The sequence below is a fragment of the Citrus sinensis genome, chromosome 3 (assembly GCF_022201045.2).
Source record: "Citrus sinensis cultivar Valencia sweet orange chromosome 3, DVS_A1.0, whole genome shotgun sequence".
NCBI classification, from domain to species: Eukaryota; Viridiplantae; Streptophyta; class Magnoliopsida; order Sapindales; family Rutaceae; genus Citrus; species Citrus sinensis.
The window spans coordinates 34,439,407-34,460,121 of record NC_068558.1 but is presented as its reverse complement, the minus strand read 5'-3'; the positions used below and the strand labels follow the sequence as shown (position 1 = coordinate 34,460,121).

Below are 20,715 nucleotides of genomic sequence, written 5' to 3'. Positions count from 1 at the left end.
CAATTGATGATATTAACAACATCTTTTGTTTATATAATTTATTTATTATTTATTTATTAATCACTAATCAAAACGTAAATTTATATTCAATAGAATTCAAATTAAAAAAGAATCTTAATCCTTATTTAAAATACCAATACATCTTGATATTTAATTATGACTTTCATGGCAGGTAAAAAAAAATTCTTAATACTCATTTTTGAATGGCAAATTTTACTCTTTTTAATTTGTAATAGTCTATAAGAAAACTGATCCAATACTTACAAGTCCGAAACAATTATCAACATTTATTTATAAGTAAAAAAAAAATGAAAACAAAAAACTTAAAACTTTATTAGAAAGAGGTGTCGTTACTGGGACAAAAAAAAAAAAAAGACAAATGGAGTTGCACATTATATCATATATCATATGAGTGTCACGAAAAAAAAAATATTTGTATTATGTTTGTGTTTAACAGTTAAAATTCTAATATTTAAATTTTAATTTAATTTTTAATATCATATATCATTCATCTACTAAATAATAAATTTAATAAGTCATAAAATTATTTAACCATCGTTTAATTAATGATAAATAACACCTTAATAATTCGGACTCAAACTGAGACCCGTATGCTTGGACGCCGTAGCATTGCTTACGTAAATTAGCTCAGGGCAGTTTTAACTCACTACACAGTTTTCTTCTTTCCATTTTACCACTGTTATTGTAACAACCCTCCTCTTCTTTCGTTACAGAAACCAGTGAAGTGTGTCAGTCTCCCACGTTTCTTTCCTTTCACATTCATGAACCGAACCGTCATTCCCGCCGCCGTCTGGAAATGAGTAATCGGGCGCCGGCTGCCATTTTTACCGCCTTCACCAAAAGCCCAGGTCAGTTTCTCAATAAATATCCCTTCTGCAAATCATCATCAATCTCCTCCCTCCCACTTCCCCTAGACCCGGACCCACCGGATCTCCCTTCTCAAATCTTCACCATCCTCTCAACTCACCCCACAACTTGGCAAAGACACACCTCGATCACAAAACTAATCCCTCTCTTGTCCCCTTCTCACATTTCCTCTCTCTTCTCCCTCGACCTCAATCCCCAAACTGCCCTCGATTTCTCCTATTGGATTTCCCAAAAACCCGGGTTCAAACACTCCGTTGAATCCTACTCCTCTTTGTTAAATCTCTTAATCCGTAACAATTTCACCAAGGCCAGTGAAAAAATTGTCTTTTTGATGCTTAAATCTTGTAGTTTGGATAAAGAAATTCTTTTCGTGTTAGATTTTCTAAGGAGAGTGAATGAGAGTGGTAGTGAGTTTAGTTTGAAGCTTAGTGTTAAGGGTTATAACACATTGTTAATGCAATTGTCGAAATTTCATTTGGTTGATGAGATGAAGCGCGTGTATTTGGAAATGTTGGATAATATGGTTGTGCCGAATATTTATACGTTTAATACGATGATTAATGGGTGTTGTAAGGTGGGGAATGTTGGTGAGGCAGAGCTGTATGTGAGTAAGATTGTGCAGGCGGGATTGAGTCCGGATACATTTACTTATACGTCGTTGATTTTGGGGTATTGTAGGAATAAGGATGTGGAGAAAGGTTTTAGGGTTTTTAGGATGATGCCGAAAAAGGGTTGTCGAAGAAATGAGGTATCGTATACGAATTTGATACACGGTCTTTGTGGGGCAAAACGGGTGGATGAGGCAATAGAGTTGTTTAGGAGAATGGGAGAGGATGATTGTAGGCCGACTGTGAGGACTTATACTGTGGTTATTTTTGGGTTGTGTAGAGTAGGTAGGAAATCAGAAGCGTTGGAGTTTTTTAATGAGATGTCGGCAAGAGGGTGTGAGCCAAATGTGCATACTTATACAGTGTTGATTGATTGCTTGTGTAAAGAGAATAAGGTTGATGAGGCAAGCGGGTTGTTGAATAGAATGTTGGAGAAAGGGTTGTTTCCAAATGTGGTTACATATAATGCGTTGATTGATGGATATTGTAAGGAGGGATTGATGGAGGCTGCATTGCAAATTTTGGATTTGATGAAATCTAATAATTGTAGTCCAAATGCTAGGACTTATAATGAACTGATATGTGGGTTTTGTAAAAGAAAAAATGTGCATAGGGCAATGTCTCTACTTAATGAGTTGCTTGAGCAGAATTTATCACCTACGTTGATTACTTATAACTCATTGATTTATGGACAGTGTAGAGAAGGTCATTTAGATAGTGCTTATAAAGTGCTTCATTTGATAAATGAAAGTGGTCTTGTTCCTGATCAGTTTACTTATAGTGTTTTCATAGACACTTTATGTAAAAGAGGGCGTGTGGAAGAAGCTCAGGTGCTGTTTGATTCTCTTGAAAAGAAAGGTATAAAGGCAGGTGAAGTGATATATACTGCATTGATTGATGGATACTGCAAGGAAGGGAAAATAGATGATGCCCATTCTTTACTAGAGAGAATGCTTAGTGATGATTGTTTGCCGAATTCATACACATACAATGCTCTAATAGATGGCTTATACAGAGAAAGAAAGGTGCAAGAAGCATTGTTGCTGGTGGAAAAGATGACAAAGATGGGAGTTAAACCCACAGTTTATACTTATACGATTCTTATTGAAGAAGTACTGAAGGAAGGAGACTTTGATCATGCTCACAGGCTTTTAGACCAAATGGTTTCCTTGGGACTTAAACCTGATGTATATACTTATACTGCATTTATTCAGGCATATTGCAGCATAGGGAAATTAGATGAAGCTGAAGATTTGATAGTTAAAATGAATAGAGAGGGAATTGTGCCAGATTCTGTGACTTACACCTTGCTAATTTGCGCATATGCTCATTTGGGCTTAATATATTCCGCATTTGATGTTCTCAAGCGCATGTTTGATGCTGGTTGCGAGCCTTCTCATCACACATATGCTTTTTTAATCAAGCATCTATCAAATAAAAAATGGATGAAAGAAAACAGCAATGTGATGGGATTTTATTTGGTTTCAAATGTCTCATTAGTCAACGTTGCTGATGTGTGGAAGATGATGGAATTTGACACTGCAGTGCAACTTTTTGAGACAATGCATGCACACGGTTGTTCACCTAATGTTAACACTTACGGGAAGCTCATCATTGGACTTTGCAAAGTTGGGCGCTGGACAGTAGCCCAAAGGTTATTTGAACACATGAGAGAAAGAGGAATATCACCTAGTGAAGATATTTATAATGCTCTTGTGAAGTGTTGCTGTGAGTTGAAATTGTATGAGGAAGCAGTAAGACTGTTGGATGCTATGATTGAACATGGTCATTTACCGCATCTAGAGTCCTACAAGATGCTCCTTTGTGGGTTATATGATGAAGAGAAAAACGAGAAGGCTAAAGCAGTGTTTTGTAACTTACTACATTGTGGGTATAATGCTGATGAAGTAGCTTGGAAAATACTTATTGATGGCTTGCTTAAGAAAGGTCTTGCAGACAAATGCTCTGAACTGTTGGACATCATGGAAAAGAAAGGCTGCCAGATAAAATCTCCAACATATGCAATGTTAATTGAGGGATTTGATAAAAGGCAAGTGACTAATTACCGTCTCAAATTCCATATGTTCAGTCTTTTATTTTTGGTCGTTGTTCCATTTCTTGGAAAATTACTATTAGATTTATTAAATGTATATGTGTACATAGAGAGATGGATAGAGTAAGAAATACAAGTTCTCAGAAGCCATTTCTTTCGAAAGCGTTATTTTTATTAGCATAGACGAAAAATGCATACTTCTTGTGCTACGAAATTAGTACTGCAAATTGGGATTTAAGCAAAGATATTTAGCATCTGTCTTGGAGTTGTGAATGGTCTTATAAGTAAAGTACGGGTGTTGTCTATAGCAGGTGACTGAAGTGTGCAGCTTTGTACAACAATTACATGGAGGAATACTTGATGCAAGACAGCAATGAAGGAGTCTTTATGGCCATATTCTTTCCCTTGTGAAAGAAGTATTGAAGAAGATTTTACTGGAATTGTATGTAGGATAATAACATGCTTCATTCTTGTTTTGTTAATTGTTTCTTACCTTTCTAATATTTACCCTTACAGGATGGATTATGTAGATGTTCTCTCTGCGATGTTACTGTAAAGTTGTTTTTGAATTTCGCCAGAGGTGAGAAGACCCATTGCGGTGTCAACCATCTGGCAGATGAACAAGGTAAATACCTGAGAGGAAGATATGTGCTCTAAATGTTGATTTTTACCCTTTTAATCAGAAAGCAATATGCACACACTTTATTGCTCTCTTAATGCCATATGTGCACTTTATCTTTGATTTACTTAGATTACATTTTATTGTGCCGAAAAAAATCATTGCTTTACTTTAATATATTTGTGGAAATATGGACATCTTTCTGCTACCAAGATTCATAACAGCTCCTTGTTTTCCTTTCCCTCCTGTTTTTTGGACGTTAGTTTTGCTTGCTTGCTAAATTTCACTTCAATCTGGTGACTACCTTTTAGGAACTATATCTGCTATCTGCATTGAAACCTGCCTCCCGGAATTTCTTTCTGACTATCCGAACAGCAAGCCATGAATGGGGCGGGGAGAGCGGAGCTCGAAAGAAAGCAGAGGCGAGACAGTGGTTTGTTTACAACCAGTCGTGATCAAAGCTCTTTCAAGCCAATAAATTGGCTTTCCTGGCGATATGTAATATCCCTGCCCCGCTCGGGGGAGAATTGTATTCTTTTCTTGCTGAATGCTAAACAAGTCAACATACAAGTTATTCCAAGAAAGAGTATAATTCTTTTATCTGCAGCTGGTTCAAGGCCTGTGGAATAGTTTACCTTTACTGGAGGACGCAAAACAAGTTGAAGACAGCAGGATTCAATTTTGGATCACCGAATATTTCAACTAGTGCTATTAAAAATGAAGTACCATCCAGCTGAAACAATTGTTTCTGGATCTTGTGGCAGAAATTTTTCAAAATTATTCGTTAAGCTGCAACTCTATTATGAAACAGCACAAGCCTGCTATGCGGGAATGTGATGGCGTGGGATAGGTGAAGTTCGAGTATAAAGCATTCCTTGTTGATATTTCAATGAAAAAAGAAGAGGGCATTGATAGTTACATTGTTTACCATACTCGGAATTTACTAGACAGGAGAGTTTTTCCTTTTTCTTTGCACCCTTTTTAGGAACTTAGGCCGGACCATAATTTCTGTACAGATTTTGGAGAATTTGATTGTTAATATGATTTAAATCACTAATATTCATTCATAAAGAATAATTTTAATTTCTTTTAGATTGGCAGTTTTCAGCTGTTCAAATGAATGGACTTCCTCAATTGCAGTTGAACTTTAATCAGGTTGAAGAATTTTCAATTCAAACCAATGGAAATTGTTAGAAATTAAATTTTCATCTCTCTTAGATTGACAGAAATCGTTTAAATTAAAAAAATAAAAAACTGGCTTCTATAAGATGGAGATGCGGGGTATCGATCCCCGTACCTCTCGCATGCTAAGCGAGCGCTCTACCATCTGAGCTACATCCCCGGATGCAAACTCAAGCGTTCGTAATAAGGTTTGAACCTTAACTAACATCTATTGCCTTTTCCCGACCGTTGTGAACTTGCAAACTTGCTATCTATTGCCTTTTCCCGACCGTTGTGAACTTGCAAACTTGCTACCTAATTGGCCACGTGTCCTCTTCCAACGTTCACATTCCCCCCAAAGGCAAAAATTTTTCAAAAGAAATATGACCGTTGCTCCATCTTCTTCCTTTTAAATACCCTTCTTCGCATCTCCGATCTCCCCCAACAAAATCTTTCAGTTCATCATCATCAATATCTCTTCAAATCATCAACAAATCAAGCTCTAACAGATATCTCTCAGTAACAGCAACAACAATGGGCGTCTCCTTCAACATCAACCCATCGTCGTCGTCATTCGCCGAAACCCACTCCCGCAAACACAAGCTCCTGCTTATCAGCAACTACATCCTCTTAGCCGCCTCCTCAAGCTTCATCTTCCTCACCCTCTCCCTCCGCCTCTTTCCCTCCCTCGTCGGCTTCTTCCTCATCCTCCTCCACGTCCTCACCATCTTCATCGCCGTCTCCTCCCTCTCCGTCGCCACCTCCTCCTCAAACAAGTGCTACGCCGCCCACATGGTCGCCACCGTCCTCACCGGAATCTTCCAGGGCTCCGTCTCCGTCCTCATCTTCGCCAGCACCAGTGATTTCTTGGGCTACTTGAAGTCTTACGTCAGAGAAGAAGACGGCGCTGTCATTCTCAAACTCGCCGGTGCTCTCTCCGTTTTGATCTTCTTCTTGGAGTGGGTCGTGCTTGCGCTTACTTTCCTGTTGAGGTACCATGCTTTTGTTGGTGGAAGTAACAGTGGAGCCGCCGGCGCCAGCAGGTTTCAGGAGGAGGATTCGAAAGCTTGGTCACGGCCATTTCAAGTTTATGTTTAACAGAACAAGGGAGGCGAATGAAAAGTTGGTAAAGTTTGAGGGTGAGAATTTAAAAAGTTAAAAAGGGGGAAATATGTTCGGATGTCAAAGTTGGAGGGGCCAGAGTATAAAAAAGTTTATTTTATACTCCACTCCAGCCTGCGGCTGCTGTGTGTTTGTAAAGTTTTGTGACTACTGTTTTTGTTTCGATTGTGTTGTATTCATTTGTTCTATTTGATTCTATTCTTTTGGTCAAAATAATTCAATTTTTGAGTGTTTTTTTTTTTGGGTGACATCTATGGAATCATGTGATGAAATTATATTAAATTTATTAAAATGAATTTGCCTTGCTGATTAATACTCTCAAGTCTCAACAAAACCCCTTAGCTATAATTTTTAACATATTAAAAGAAGTGAAATCAATCAAATCACAGTGCTTGATTTACAAATTTAAAGATCAACATATATAAATATCACAACTACTTATATGGATGACCGTCTACTCCAGTGCCCAAGCCTGCAAAAATCGGATTACATAGAAAACCAAATGAGAAATCACAATTTTACAGGACTCTTGATTGTGTGTATGTATATATTTCATCGATTAAACATACTACCTGGATTTTGCCATCAGATGAGCCAGCATACAGCATGCCCACATCGTTATCAGCTACCATACATGTAATTTTGGCATGCCCCCCACCACTATTATTAGCCTTAACAGAGGCAACTCTGGTGACTCTTTCCTTCAACCAAACCTCAATGGTCCCACACTTTGTAGCAGTAAATATGAAGTCACTATTGACAGCTAGGTGCTGAATATCGATCCCTGTTGTGAATGATCCCACAGCTGTCTTGCTTGAGATACTAAACACCTTCAATAATCCCCCCCAAAAAAAAATAAATAAATAAAAATTGTTTGCAACAAAGTTAAAAAATCAGTCAGTTTAGTTTACTGATAGTGACACGAATCATTCCAATGAAAATAGTTCCTCGCCTACCTTTCCGGCTGTGCCATCAACTGAAGAGCCACCTACGAAGAGAAGGCCATTATGCATATGCAAGGAATGTATAGTTTGTTTCCCGAGCAACTTTTTTGTCCCAGCATAGAATGTGGTTGATGTTAAATTGCCCAAATCCACCTCCTGCATGGTTAAATTATAAGCACGGAGTCTATTTAAACAAGTGCGTTGGAGAACCAAGAATGTGTGTACCTGGATACTATAACCAGAGCAACCGCAGTACAGTTTATCTCCGGTCATTACCAGAGATTTCACATGTTTATTGAAGTTTATGTGCTTTATTGCCCCTGACCAATTGTACACCTGTTACATTATGTTATCTTTTCAGCTAGATTTCTTTTGTTACTGATCTTTGTAACAAATTGCTCACATGGAACAGAATGTATGTATATACTTGCCTTAACGCCGGTTGCTGGGGAAGCAAAACAAGCAATTTCAGCGTTGGCTGTCAACTCGGTTACTGCCTCTTTTACATTATGAACTTGAAGGCAATGAATTTCTTCTGGTTTGATGGACCAGACCTGGTTGAGGATGTACATTTAAAGCTGTTGTTGTTGCTTTCACTTCTTAGGAAGATTGTTTTACTGATACGAGAAGACTTACCCGAATTGCTTTGTCTAAGGAACCGCTGTATAGTTTGTCACCTGAAGATGGAACATAGAGGCACGTCACAGCTTTTGTGTGCTCGCGAACTTCTTGAATCAATCTCAAAACCCTCTTCCCAGAATCCCACATCTAGAATCAAGACAAGACCAAACCTAGTTGTTAGACTAACGAATTGGTGTTTGTATAAGATGAGTGTGTTTGTATGAGCTCATACCTTTATAGTGCCATCGGAATGGCTGCTCAAAACGCGACCTTTGAGGTGAATCAGAGAGAGAACCTCACCATTTGTGCTTGAATCCAACTCAGTTACTTCAGTGCAATGCCACAACTCTGTCTGCAAAGCAGAAAAATTTAAGGTACTTAAGTAACTGTCGGCATTACTTGCACTAAACACAGCAAAAGTGGTACTTACTGCATTGACTGATGACAAATTCATTAAAGCTTTCTGTATATCTGTGACCACAGCTGAATACTTCTTAAGCTTTCTCAAGGTCCCATATATGCATTTAGCATACTTTCCTAGTTCCTCTAGTGCAACTTGATATCATGAAATTTTGTTAAACAGTCGTTAAACTCATTTTAAAAAATATGCTTGTAATGTTAAATTTCTTTAGACTAAAATTTACCTGAATCAGAGATGAAAGTTTTCAAAGCAAGGGTTGTCAAAATTTTCTCCTCCAGGTTCTTCGAGGATTGGAGCACATTGATGAATTCATCAAGCAAAGACCTACGAGCGGTGCCTCTTACACCAGTATCAGGAAGAGTGGAAAGCATGTGAGTTAGCCACGTAGCAATTACAAGGCAAGACTTGGCCATCTCTAAAGAATTACTTTTGAGGCATTCCTCCAAAGCCTTAAATATTGAGCCTTTCTCATGATTGCAGAGTACAAAAGCCACCCTTTTCTCCCAGGAGCATGCAGCTTGTTCTTCCTCTTCCTACATTCAAAAATATAAGTGACTATTGACATACAACTGAATGCAAATATTAAAGAATAACAGGTTCCGAAATCAGCCAAAAACCATAGATGCAAACCATTGATTCCACCATTTCAGATTCAGGTTTACTCAGTCGCTCTGGCTTCATAAGTGCATTGTAAGGTTGATCAAACCCTGCAATCTTGAGCAACAAAGCTTCCGTGTAGGACTTCCCCGAAAAAGTGAAACGCCCAGTTAGCGATAGTAAAGCATCTAGAGCCATCATTTGGGAGTTTGGAAAATCCTTCCTGCGGAGTGCTTCAATTAGTGCCTCTACAGCTTCTTCCCTATACATACTCATCTTCCGTGGCTCAACCTGGACAAAAGAATTGTAAGAATCTATGATTAGACATCATGATGTTTACTAAAATATATTTGTACAAGCTTAATTATTGTGGTTGATTTTCAAAGAGACAACACAAACCAGGAGATCCAACTGAAGAAGTAGAGAGGCTGTGGCAGGTTGCTGCTCCATTGGAGCCATCTGCAGATAAACAAGAAAGGTGTGCATGGTACTAAATGATCCTTCATCTCTAATTACTTGCAAAATCTGGTTGCTAAAGGTCCTCCTGAAACAAATGGGCAAAAGCAAAATGAAAAACAATGAGATACCAACGTTACAAAATATAGTATGGTTATTACCATCAAGACAAGTGAAGATTTGATACGTAAAACATATAAGAGAGAACATAAATTAACCTATTCAACAGCACCAGCTCCGAGAGGAAATTGATGCATATGCCTCTCACGCTATCATTTCCATCATGAAACAAATCAAGAACATGGGATAGCTCAATTCTCTTTGCTATCAAAGTTTTGCAACTTTTATCAGCGTGCATACAACATAGGAGTATGGAAACAATGGACCTCCTTTCTTCAACCCTATCCAAACACTTAATTAAGGCAGGAATCCCGTTGGCGGAAATGAGACTCAAAGCAGTGATGGACCTGCTTTTTTTATCTCCTCCCATTAGTATCTGGTCAAGCATTTCTATGGCAGCATCCTTGGGCTCCATCACAAATTGCAGTTCATCAAACTCTTCAGTTTTGTTCAGTACTAGCTGAACAAGGGAGGGTATAAATTCATGCGCTGAAAGCTGAGCAAATGCTGGTCTCAGCTGGTATATAAGCACGGCAGCCTCCCCTAGGCCATTTTTCAGAAGAGCAGCCAAGCAATCGAAATCAGAATCTACGCTGGTAAGAATATCTCCAACACTTTCATCAGCAACCATCAGCTCAGAGAGAATGTAAACTGATGTTCTCAAAACTTCTCTACTCAAAGAGGCTGATAATATCTCCGCAAACCCATTTATAATTGTTGGTTTCAACAAATAAGCATGAACCCCAGGATCACCCTTTGACTCCTTCCACAATCTCGCAATTGCCAACACTGCGGTTTCACATTCTTGCAAGTTTTCTGAAGTACAAAGACATGTAACATAAGGTTTCAACCCATTTATAATTGTTTCGACAGAAGCTTGAGATATCACACTAGTCGGTGATGTAGCATTTGCCGCTTGTGTAAATCTTTTGCGCCTTTCATTGATATGATCATCCGTATTGTTATGAATGTGAAAATTGAAAGTTCTAGATGGACTAGATGCCAAAGTCATGTCTTTTAAGGGGGAGGACCCAAATGAATGCTTTGGCGTTTCGGAGTAGGAAAATTCCTGAGCAAGATCAGGATACTGCTCCTTCCAAGATGTTATAAGTCTCTTCAAGACGTAGTTTGTTTTTGGCAGTGAATTTGAACAGAGAGGTTGCCTTGTAATGGGACACGTCGTATTTCCTCTTTTTAGCCATTCTTGAATCGCTTTTCTCTCATACGTCTGACCAGTTTCAAGGGTAACTGGATCATTGAAAATCTGGCCTGTTATAGGACAGACAAAATCTTTTGGCGGTCTTGATCTGGAAGTCATCTTCTCGGAGCAAGGGAGCGAATTGCAGCTTTGGCTTCCTTCGTCACTTTCATTGCAGGGACTGCAGAATTCAAAAAGATTAATAATTCTTTGAAAGAAATTTTGTAAACTCTATGTAATGGCAGGATTGTCTATTAAACTACATAAGTAACAAACTTGAATAAAAGTACTGCGTACTGCCTACCTGTTCTCCAGCAAAACAATGTTCACATCTTCGTAACTCATACTCCTTGCTCGAGAAGAGTTTCTCGTTGAGCTTTTCTGCTTCTCCTAATTGAAAAGTGACAATTAGTAGAAGTCCAACATTTTAACAAAGCAAATAAAATAACTTGAGTGTTCGTAAGTTTTTAACAAACTACCAATTCACCATCTGAGTCTGCTGAGCTAATGCTGTAATCTTTACTCAATTGTGGAGACGATGGCGAAGAGGTCGGTACAGGGCTATGAGATATGCGGCTGGACAGAAGTCGCAATAAAGATTTGGGTTCTTTTCGACCGTGCACATCAGTTTTGGGAGATAAATTCTGCACATCTGGTTTTGGAGATGAAATTTTCGGACTACGGGTTTTGGGAGAATCTATAGGAGAGAAAATTGGATTGACATGTTCTTTCAGCTCACTTTCCTCATCCTTAATCATTTTTGCCCCACTAGGAGACGCCGAGTTAGGGTTTCCAGAATTAATATAATCATCAACAGGCTCATAATCGGATTCATATTCATTCTCCTCAAGCATGTCCCCCTGGCATTGTCGCCAAGAATAAAAGATTGTTTATATAAAATTATAAATCCGTTGAGGCATTGATTTTATGCAATGGGTAACTGGGTGCGTGTGTGTGTGTGTATCTACATAAAGCAAGCTCACTTGAGGATCCCACACAAGAGATTCATCAAGATCCTGTGAGGGCATGGAAGTCACATTCATTCTGCAAACCCAAATGAAGATATGCATATATTTAGAGCCTAAAATCAGTTGAGAAGTTGAATAGATGACTACAAAACTAGAAGGGTCACCACAAATTTGAAACTAACCTGTTAGGTCCTCTCATATTACTTTTTGATTTAAGAACAGCTGAAAATCCTGCGCTCTTAGGCAAGACAGGACCAAATTTTACGTAATCAGGAATTGATCGACTGAACTCATGCAAAGGAGTCGCCGGCGGTTCTGCAATTGGCAGCATTGGGATCACCTTGGTACGAGTACTCGAATCAGAGTTCATACAATCCTTATAATATTTAGCAAACATTCGCGTATTCTCATCTAATGAATCTCCATAAAGCTGCTCAAGCTGCTGCAACTTCTCTACCTGTTCAGGCCTCATAGAAAAGATCAAAGACTCATTGAAGAATTGATCCAAATCAGCTGTAAATGACAAATCAGAAGAATCAGGGATTGCTTCCATCACAAGCCTATGCCTTGCCTCCGAATACCACCCAACAATTGAACTCATTTGTGGGAGAAACAATTCTTTCCAAAGCTCGGGTGCAAAATCAATCCGCGAGAAGAAAGGATCAATAGAAAACATCTCGAGTACATGAAGCACCGAGTTGTGAACATTATTCCTCAGTTTCCAAAGATACGATAGATTTAGATGAGCCCAAGCAGATAGATAGAAGTTAGGAACTCCAGCGGTTTGCTGATCTGAATCCAGCATGGCACATACTTGTAGCATCTTCTCCGCGTAGTCTAATCGCGCAAGCTTAGTCTCCATATTCGAGGTGTTAATAGCTTCTTCAAGTGCTTCAATGCCCCAATCCAAATTGGCCAGTACTGCTTGATCGGAGTATCTAAACTCGGAGTCTTTATCATTGCTCCCATCTTCAGCTGCTAGCCTCTCAGCACACTGCTCTTTGTGTTGAGTCCTTTCATCCTGGTTAATCAACCGATCTTGTATGAAACTTCCCACACTTGCTATCATTAATCTTACAATATCCTTTTGATCCATCGCGAATCTGTAATTTCCAGCCATCTTTCAAACAAAATCTTTAGCAACTCAATACTATTAATTTGCAAATCAAAACAAAATGACCTTATTAGTAATTGCAAATAATTTCCTAATTAGAGGGGCTATCACGTAATTAAAGTAAGTAGCCTGTTCTGAAAATGAAGAGGGTTTAGTAAGGAGTTTTCGTCCAGCTAATTTCTTCATTGGGATTGCACAAACAATTTTTAATTTTTGTAATTTCAAATTGCCGGCCGTTGTTATTGTATCAGCCGGCTTGAGCCATGGACTAGAGTAATACGATGACCAAAGCAAACCGTGGACTAAAACAGTTTTTAATTACTAAACACTGTTAACATCACCAGTATTATAAAGATTATAATTGAATTAATAACAGAAAGTTTGAACAGCTGTTAAGTTCGAGACAATGAAACATTTGTATTGTTGCTTAATTGTTGTTCATGTCCCAACAACATAGGACCAGATAATGTCTAACTGTTTTTTTTTTTTTAGTTATGTTGTTGACAAAGACGAATATGCCCTTCTATGTTCCTTTAGCTCTTTTTAGCGGGACTAAAGAGCAGGTCAAACTCAATTTTCGTATTTTTCTTAGTTAATAATAAGGCTATGGCTACGTTGAAGTAGATCTATGATAGAATACGAATCTCAACCACACATGTAAAGTGATAAATATTAAAAAGTTCATTATAACTTTGATCGTGTGGTTATAAAATGATACTCTACCTTAAAGTAACTCCAATATAGCCAAATCCTAATAATAATATTGACAATTCAAAATATGTTAGCAATATACACATGATTATTATGCAATTAAAACATAATAAGGTGTCATATAAGATACCTAAGAGCATAATGCTTTAAGGGTCGAGCTTTCCAGTAATTCAAATCATAATTGATAATATGCTTGAAAATTTCAACATGAAGCATGAAATGATAATTCAAAATTGATAAAGAAAACGTAATATTTGTACAAACTTATAAATTAAAATAAAAAATTAAGAAACTATATAAAAATAATAATTCATAAAATCACATAAGATGTGCAAAATATAATGTAATAAATATGTAAATGGATATCAAATTGGTTAAAACTAATATCATACTTGAAAACGGAACTAAATTAAGACTCACAACATATAAATTTTTTTTATAAACATTGCACAGGTACTTTCAAAATATTAAATGTGAAATTATGGCCCCCAAATTTGATTTTTTTTGGTTTATATTAATTTCGGCATCGTGAGAGAGTAGTTGCTTTGTACTTTATCACTGGAGTGAAATTCATAGTGTTGGCCAACTTTACGTTAGATTTGAAATGCATGGTAGTGCAATGGTGGCGTAATCTCCATAGCACATGGTATTTATAGCTTATTAATTATTATTTAATCGCATGATATTTATAGGCTTATAAATCTTATAATTTTACTCAAAACGCTCCTGCAATCATATGTAAACCATGAGAGGTAATAATTTTTAACAAAAACAAGAATTAAATAATAAGCTTTCTTCTGTTAAAATATATAAGAGGCACGAAGTTCAAATTCTCAAAATATATATTATCAATCCCTTAATATACTTGAATTTTTTTTTTTTAACATCAATCAAAAGGCATTAACTGTACTAATATTCCATTCACGATCATCACTACCAATCATATTTTTTAACCCAAGATTGATCATTGTTGCTAAAATAGATGCCATCCTCTCTCATTGACCAAAAGCAATTCCCAGTAGAGCGACAGGTGTGAATCTCAATTCCAGTTTGAAAAACATCGACGGTTCTCTCGTTTGTACCGAAACCCATATCGCACCCAAAATGAGTTTTCTTCCAAAAATCTACTGTAAATTCAAAACGAAATTCCTCTTTCATCCAAAGAAGATGCGCCCCAAGATCATCATCCTTTGAGTAGCAGTGATTGAATGATGAGAAAAATTGGGATGATAATGAAAAAGAAGAGAGTCAAAGAAAATCTAAACATGTTTTTTTTTTTTTGGCAATTATCTATCAATAGAGTTTGTGAATTCTTGTTGCAGTTCAGAAGCTGTGTGTAGACGAATTTATACACTGAAAAATGAATGAGAAGTAATGGTTTTCGAATATGGAATGATGAGAACTATTCACCTATTTTAATTAAAAAAAAGTTCATTAAATGACTATATCTATTGACAACATATATGTATGGCAAATGAAATAATGAATCATATATGTATGACAAGGAAATAATGAATCTTAATTAACTGCTGTTTGAATACTAAATATGGTTTAGTTTCATGTTGCATTACAGCAAAACATGGTCTAAATTTTAATTCTCACAAATTTGGATGATAACATCTTTACCACAAACTAACGGGAGATAAATTAACTCCCACGCAATTATATTTATAATCGGAAGGAAAATGAGAGACGATGACTAGAACTCAAGTTTTCAAATTAAATTTGGGATCTCGAGACTAGTGCGGCTGGGAGTTCGTTGCCTATGCATAAAGGGCATGTTTGGTTGTTGTATTAAAACTTCTCATTACATTAAATTTATACAAGCTCATGTTTGGTAGATAAAGAGCTATAGTAGCATTGTATTGATGGGCCCAAGCTAATGCGGCCGCTTGCTTTTTTTTTTTTTTTGGCCTTTTTGCTTTTGACTTTTGCTTTTGTGTAATAATAATAATATATTATTATTATTATTATTATTAATTTTAATTTTATATAATTTTTTTATTTTTACATTATAATTTATGATAACTAATAATAAATATTTAAATTTGAATAATATTAATTTCAAATAAATAATAATATAAAATATTAATACAATTTAAATATATTAATATAATATAACATAATATATTAATATAATATAATATAATATAATATTTAATTTAAATTAATCAAAAAAATTAATACAATACACTATAGCACTAAACATTGTATAATATTGTTATAATACAGTTCTAATGCAATACAACATAATACAATACACTAACATTAAAATAATAGAATACACCATAATATAATACAGTGTGCGAAACACACAAAAAAAAAATTGCTTTCGTAATAAACCATTGATTTTACTTTATTGTAATGATAACTTCCTCAAGAAGTATTTATAGAGATAAATATGTAAAAGTAAAATTATCAAGATATTCCATTTAGAGGATGAAAAATAAAACACGAATGATGATGTAGGATAATTGTGTAAGATAAGAAGTGTTTCTTTTCAAGGTCATAACTTAAGGTACATGTATCCATTTAGGGCATATAATATATCGTTTTAAAGCTTACGATAAGGAGAATCTAATCACATTGTCCCACTCGGCCATAAATTTTGTTTCTTTTATAGTCATTTTGTAAGTTATAGTTATTTTCTTATTTTTCCTATTGGTTCCATGATTTTTATTTTATTTTATTTTTGTAGATTTCAGGTTTGAGTGCTGTTTATTTTGTTTTCTCTATTTCATTTAGAAGAATTTCAGTATATAATAATAATTTATTGCCTACTTTGGTAAATTCGCAATATTTAAGATTTGTGTAGAAGGGCCTTTAAATCCTAATTTTCTCATTCGGACTTTTATCAATAATATTTCAAATTGTTAAAAACTTATGTTTCTGTTGGATTTTTTAATTTAACATTGTTGGATCCTTAATCTAACGTTGAGTTTATATGTGAATAATTATGTATTGCAGATTGTGATATAAGGTTAAGCCCAATTAAAAGTTATCTATTAAGGTTTTCGGTATTATGAGCTTTTATGTATCTAAAATGGTATGAGCCTTTAGTGTGTAGAAACCTAATAATATTCTAATTTTATGATAGACATAATTAAGAATACCTAATGACAACAAGAAAAAGTTGTCTATATGAGTGGTTATAGTTTTCAAGTCACACGTATCTTTCTATTCTTTCTGATATTCTATCATTGAAAGAGAGCATAGAGAGAATTAAAAAACTCTCTAGGAGAAAGTGTTGATAAGGAAGGTCAACCACACAACCCTAAACAACAATTCAACGTTATGAATTTAGGTACGTTTCCGCATAATTTGTTATTGATTCTTAGTAATATAACATAAATGTTCCTGAATTGTAGGTGATGGTTTTCACCAAAAGAATTTCTTGTTCTAACAATTTCTCCATCGTTTACCAATTTTTATGTTTCTATTTCGTCAAATTGACAAATATATTGTTATTTAGGGGTGGAGCCAAAATCTCTAATCTAGGGGGCATTTTGTCATCAATAAAAACTAATTGGAAAAAAATGTAGAAAAGGACATCTTAAAGGTTAGTAAAATATATATTATATACGAGCTATTTTGCTGTAAACAATAAGTAATAGAAGCTAAATTATGAGAAGCTAATTTAAAGGAAAATTTTGTAAATAAAAATTTAAAATTCATATTTTTCTTTATTAAATTTTAATCCTCTAGCTCTCTGAGAACTTAAATTCGTGTAATTATCCAAATAAAACTATTTGAAAATGACTCAATTAGGCCTTGGGACAAATTAATATTCAAATCTATATAAGTTATTGGTCAGAAAAAAAAAATGAACACCACTTTACAATTTTAAAAAGGACACGTTATAATTTTTAGTGACAACAATTATAAGATAAACTCAAAACTTCTGTTAATACATCAAGAAACTTATTTACGGCGGGATGATCCACAAACTTCTTATTGATCTTGCCAATTTGCTAGAGATGTATATATATCTCGTGGATTCCGGATAACATAATCTTCTTTAACTTAACGGGTGGTAATTATATTAATCATAGTTAGATTGTTTTTCTTCCTAATTTGCATATATACTCATCTTGAATCACAATATTTAATTGGTACATGAACATGGTCACCAACAAGTAGGGGTGGGCAAAACCAATCGAAATCGGAAAAAATTCAATTTGATTCGGTTTTTTTAAAGATAAAAATGCGAATATAAAAATACCAAACCAAACCATTCAGTTCAATTTTCGGATAAAAAGTTACAAAACCCGAACCAAACTAATAATATCGTTTGGATCCCTGTTCTTTATAAAATTTTTGTATGACCTAATGTTTAGGAAATGTTTGCATATAGAAATTATGTTATACCCTAATATTTTTTGCAAACTTTGCAAAAGGTCCCTGGCTGAAAGTCAACAAGGTAAGATATCATTCCCATCCCTAATTTTTGGTAAATTATATTATAGTGCAGAAACTTATTTTATTTTATTTATATTAGGGCCAAATGTTTTGGTATTAAAAATAGTGACTATGATTCTAAAAGTTTTTCATTTTAGTCCAAACGTCTTGTAATTTTTTTTAATATAAATTTTTAAATTATTTTATTTTTATTTTATTATACATTGATTATAGTAGGTATTGTGTATAGGTTAAGCTGAATCGAAAAACTGATTTGTTAATCCAAACCGTTAAGCAAACTGTTACTGAAAAATCGAAACCGAACCAAAAAAATGATATTGAATCGAAATCAAACCAAAGCGAACTATATATTAGTTCCAATTCGGTTCTTATTTTTCCTAAAGACCAAACAGTTTTTTTTTAATTTTAAACTTGAACCAAACCAATATCGAAAGTTTATCTCAAAACTAAATCGAACCGAATCGATAACCACCCCTACCAACAAGGACACATAGGAATTAAAACTTGTTAATTTTGATTTGAAACATCTTTATTAATTTTATTACTGTTTTTCCCACGATTTTTTATTGTTGCCGAAATATAATCCGTCCTCTCTGATCGACCATAATTAATTTCTAGTATCTTGACATTTTTCTGTTTCGTGGTAAGTTCGATAAACATCGACGGTCGTTTCTTTCAAGTCCAATCTCATGTTACCCCAAAAATGAGTGATCTCCAAACATTTTCTTGGAATTTGAAACTGAATTCATTCTTCATCCAAACTTCCAAAGGGTGTGCTCCCCAAGATCATCATCATTAGAATGGCAATGAATGATCAGTAGTTTATCATTATTACTAAGGTCATTCATCATATGAACCCTACACTGGAGTGAAAGGCCGGATGCAACTGGTGGTGAAGTCTGAGTAATAATAATGCATGTATTTAAGATTATTATGAGGAAGAGAGAAGTCGAGAAGCTAAACATATTAAGAGAGTAGTCGAGAAGCTAAACATATTTGATGCTTGCAGGTATATATATATATATGAAGGTAAAATTTAATTGTTATGGTTATAAACCTATAATATCATTTCATGAGCTAAAATGAAAGTATCCATACATTAAAAGAAAAATTTTGCATCCAGTATTGTTATTAACTACAAAATCTCACAAAAAATCCAGCAAAAATAAATGATAAAATCTTATAAAATCTGTTTATTCCTACCAATATACTTAAAATATACATAATTAATTTATATCCCAATTTAGGTAACTAATACCTATATTCATTACACATATTGGTTAATATTTAACTTTCTTTTATTATTATTTAGAATGGCAATCCAATTCGCTCCTCATTCACATAAGCGGGGTTGAATCCTTATATTTTTAACTAAAAAAAATTACAATCTCAATTAAATGAACCCACTAGTTGATATTTAAATTAATTATTCAATACTTGTTAATTTTGTGACACCTATATCAATGAATGTCAAATTATATACTAGGACCAATTTAAAAAGGTTGTAACTTTTAAAATAATTGTTGTTAGTTGTACTTTAAAAATAATTAGTTGTGAAGAGAATCAGTTTAACGTTTGGCAAAATTTATTTTTAAAAATGTTGTACGTTTTGAAAGCAGTCGTATATATTTTGTAAATCTTACTATTAAACTGTCATAAGAATATAAATAACTAAATTGGATATAATGTGAAATAAAATTTATTTACAATTTTCTATAAACATGTAAATAAAATATTTTTTATTTTGTATGTATAATAATTGACAGCTAAAATAAATATTTTATTTTTTTAATTTTATTTTCTATTTTGTCATCTCAATGTAATTAGTAATAATAATAATTTTTTAAACTTAATGATTTTATTTTCTAATTAATAAGGATAATTTTAAATTTTTATAATATATATGAGGATTTATATGGAATTATATTTAGTATAAAGCTAATTCTTAAAAATCATGTTTTGAAAAATTGCTCTGCCTACTTTTCAAAATTTGTTGTTGGAGTGATTTTGTCAAGAGTGATTTTTAAGGCGACGTTTGTTTTTTTGTCTGAAATCTGAATAGACCTGAATTAGTTTGAATTTTGAATAGATCTGAATGTTTAAATCTGAATAATATGTTTATTTTTTCATCTGAATCTCGAAAAATAAGTATTAAATTGTTTGTTTTTTTCAACTGAAAAAACTGAAAATATGTACTTTTACATTTGTATCCTTATTAAATTTGAATGTCAAATAAATAATATATTAAAAAATAAATAATATATTAAATACCACAATATTTTAACATTTATAAGTAAAACTATATTCAAGTGAATACATAATTATTTTATAATTTTAATATATAAAATACCATAAATTTCAAATTTTATCGTATATAATATAAGAAATAAAAAACATGGATATTTTTATGTGGGGTAATGTCTATGGGTGAGTTTTGGGATAGACATGAAAAATAAATTATAAAACATGGATATTTTTTACATTAGTAAGTAATTGACTTAATTCAAATTTCTCCATTAAGTAAAAAGCCAAAAAAATTGACTTATTTTATTAAGTTAAAATTATCTAAAAAGTCTCATTAAGTTATAAAAACAAACACCTCTAATTAACTTAATTAATTAAATTAAATCACTTTAAATTATTAAGTTAAAAAACAAGAGCCACCTTAACCTAATTTACCGAATACGAGAATGGA

General features: G+C 34.1%; 3 protein-coding genes and 1 non-coding gene across 8 annotated transcripts; 2 read left to right on the top strand and 2 right to left on the bottom strand.

The window, feature by feature from the left end:
* Window positions 1-590: 590 nt before the first annotated feature.
* LOC102625517 (pentatricopeptide repeat-containing protein At5g65560) lies at window positions 591-5,260 on the top strand. 5 transcript variants are annotated; one of them, XM_052438068.1, is made up of 4 exons: window positions 591-3,546; window positions 3,861-3,991; window positions 4,066-4,174; window positions 4,480-5,260. In XM_052438068.1, exons 1-2 carry the CDS (start codon window positions 818-820, stop codon window positions 3,862-3,864), a joined length of 2,733 nt encoding a protein of 910 aa, XP_052294028.1. In that variant the 5' UTR covers window positions 591-817; the 3' UTR covers window positions 3,865-3,991; window positions 4,066-4,174; window positions 4,480-5,260. The 5 variants fall into 5 exon arrangements, with proteins under 5 accessions (XP_052294028.1, XP_006492779.2, XP_052294027.1 ...); XM_006492716.3 differs by lacking the exon at window positions 3,861-3,991; XM_052438067.1 differs by having other exon boundaries at window positions 3,861-4,174.
* A 177-nt stretch (window positions 5,261-5,437) lies between these two features.
* On the bottom strand, window positions 5,438-5,510 carry TRNAA-AGC (transfer RNA alanine (anticodon AGC)). The gene has a single exon. It is a non-coding gene; the product is annotated as a tRNA-Ala (tRNA).
* A 247-nt stretch (window positions 5,511-5,757) lies between these two features.
* On the top strand, window positions 5,758-6,692 carry LOC102608877 (hypothetical protein). The gene has a single exon (XM_015525373.3). The coding sequence runs from the start codon at window positions 5,864-5,866 to the stop codon at window positions 6,425-6,427; it is 564 nt and encodes a 187-aa protein (XP_015380859.2). The 5' UTR covers window positions 5,758-5,863; the 3' UTR covers window positions 6,428-6,692.
* An 84-nt stretch (window positions 6,693-6,776) lies between these two features.
* LOC102608582 (putative E3 ubiquitin-protein ligase LIN-1) lies at window positions 6,777-13,079 on the bottom strand. Its single transcript, XM_006492738.4, has 16 exons — window positions 11,959-13,079; window positions 11,792-11,852; window positions 11,288-11,668; window positions 11,113-11,198; window positions 9,709-10,989; window positions 9,434-9,578; window positions 9,068-9,325; window positions 8,661-8,970; window positions 8,447-8,571; window positions 8,249-8,368; window positions 8,032-8,163; window positions 7,827-7,949; window positions 7,621-7,731; window positions 7,408-7,551; window positions 7,024-7,281; window positions 6,777-6,923 (listed from the first exon to the last, which is right to left on the bottom strand). The coding sequence occupies exons 1-16, from the start codon at window positions 12,894-12,896 to the stop codon at window positions 6,906-6,908; spliced, it is 4,491 nt and encodes a 1,496-aa protein (XP_006492801.2). The 5' UTR covers window positions 12,897-13,079; the 3' UTR covers window positions 6,777-6,905.
* Between the last annotated feature and the right edge of the window lie 7,636 nt (window positions 13,080-20,715).

Bases quoted from the DNA above. Each gene is read 5' to 3' on its own strand.
- LOC102608582 (XM_006492738.4), bottom strand. From the start codon at position 12,896: ATGGCTGGAAATTACAGATTCGCGATGGATCAAAAGGATATTGTAAGA. The intron at 9,326-9,433 runs GTTTGTGTTGTC...TCTTTTGTCCAG, and splicing joins TTCTTCAGTTGGATCTCCTG to GTTGAGCCACGGAAGATGAG. The intron at 7,950-8,031 runs GTAAGTCTTCTC...ATCCTCAACCAG, and splicing joins CCTTAGACAAAGCAATTCGG to GTCTGGTCCATCAAACCAGA.
- LOC102625517 (XM_052438065.1), top strand. From the start codon at position 818: ATGAGTAATCGGGCGCCGGCTGCCATTTTTACCGCCTTCACCAAAAGC.
- LOC102608877 (XM_015525373.3), top strand. From the start codon at position 5,864: ATGGGCGTCTCCTTCAACATCAACCCATCGTCGTCGTCATTCGCCGAA.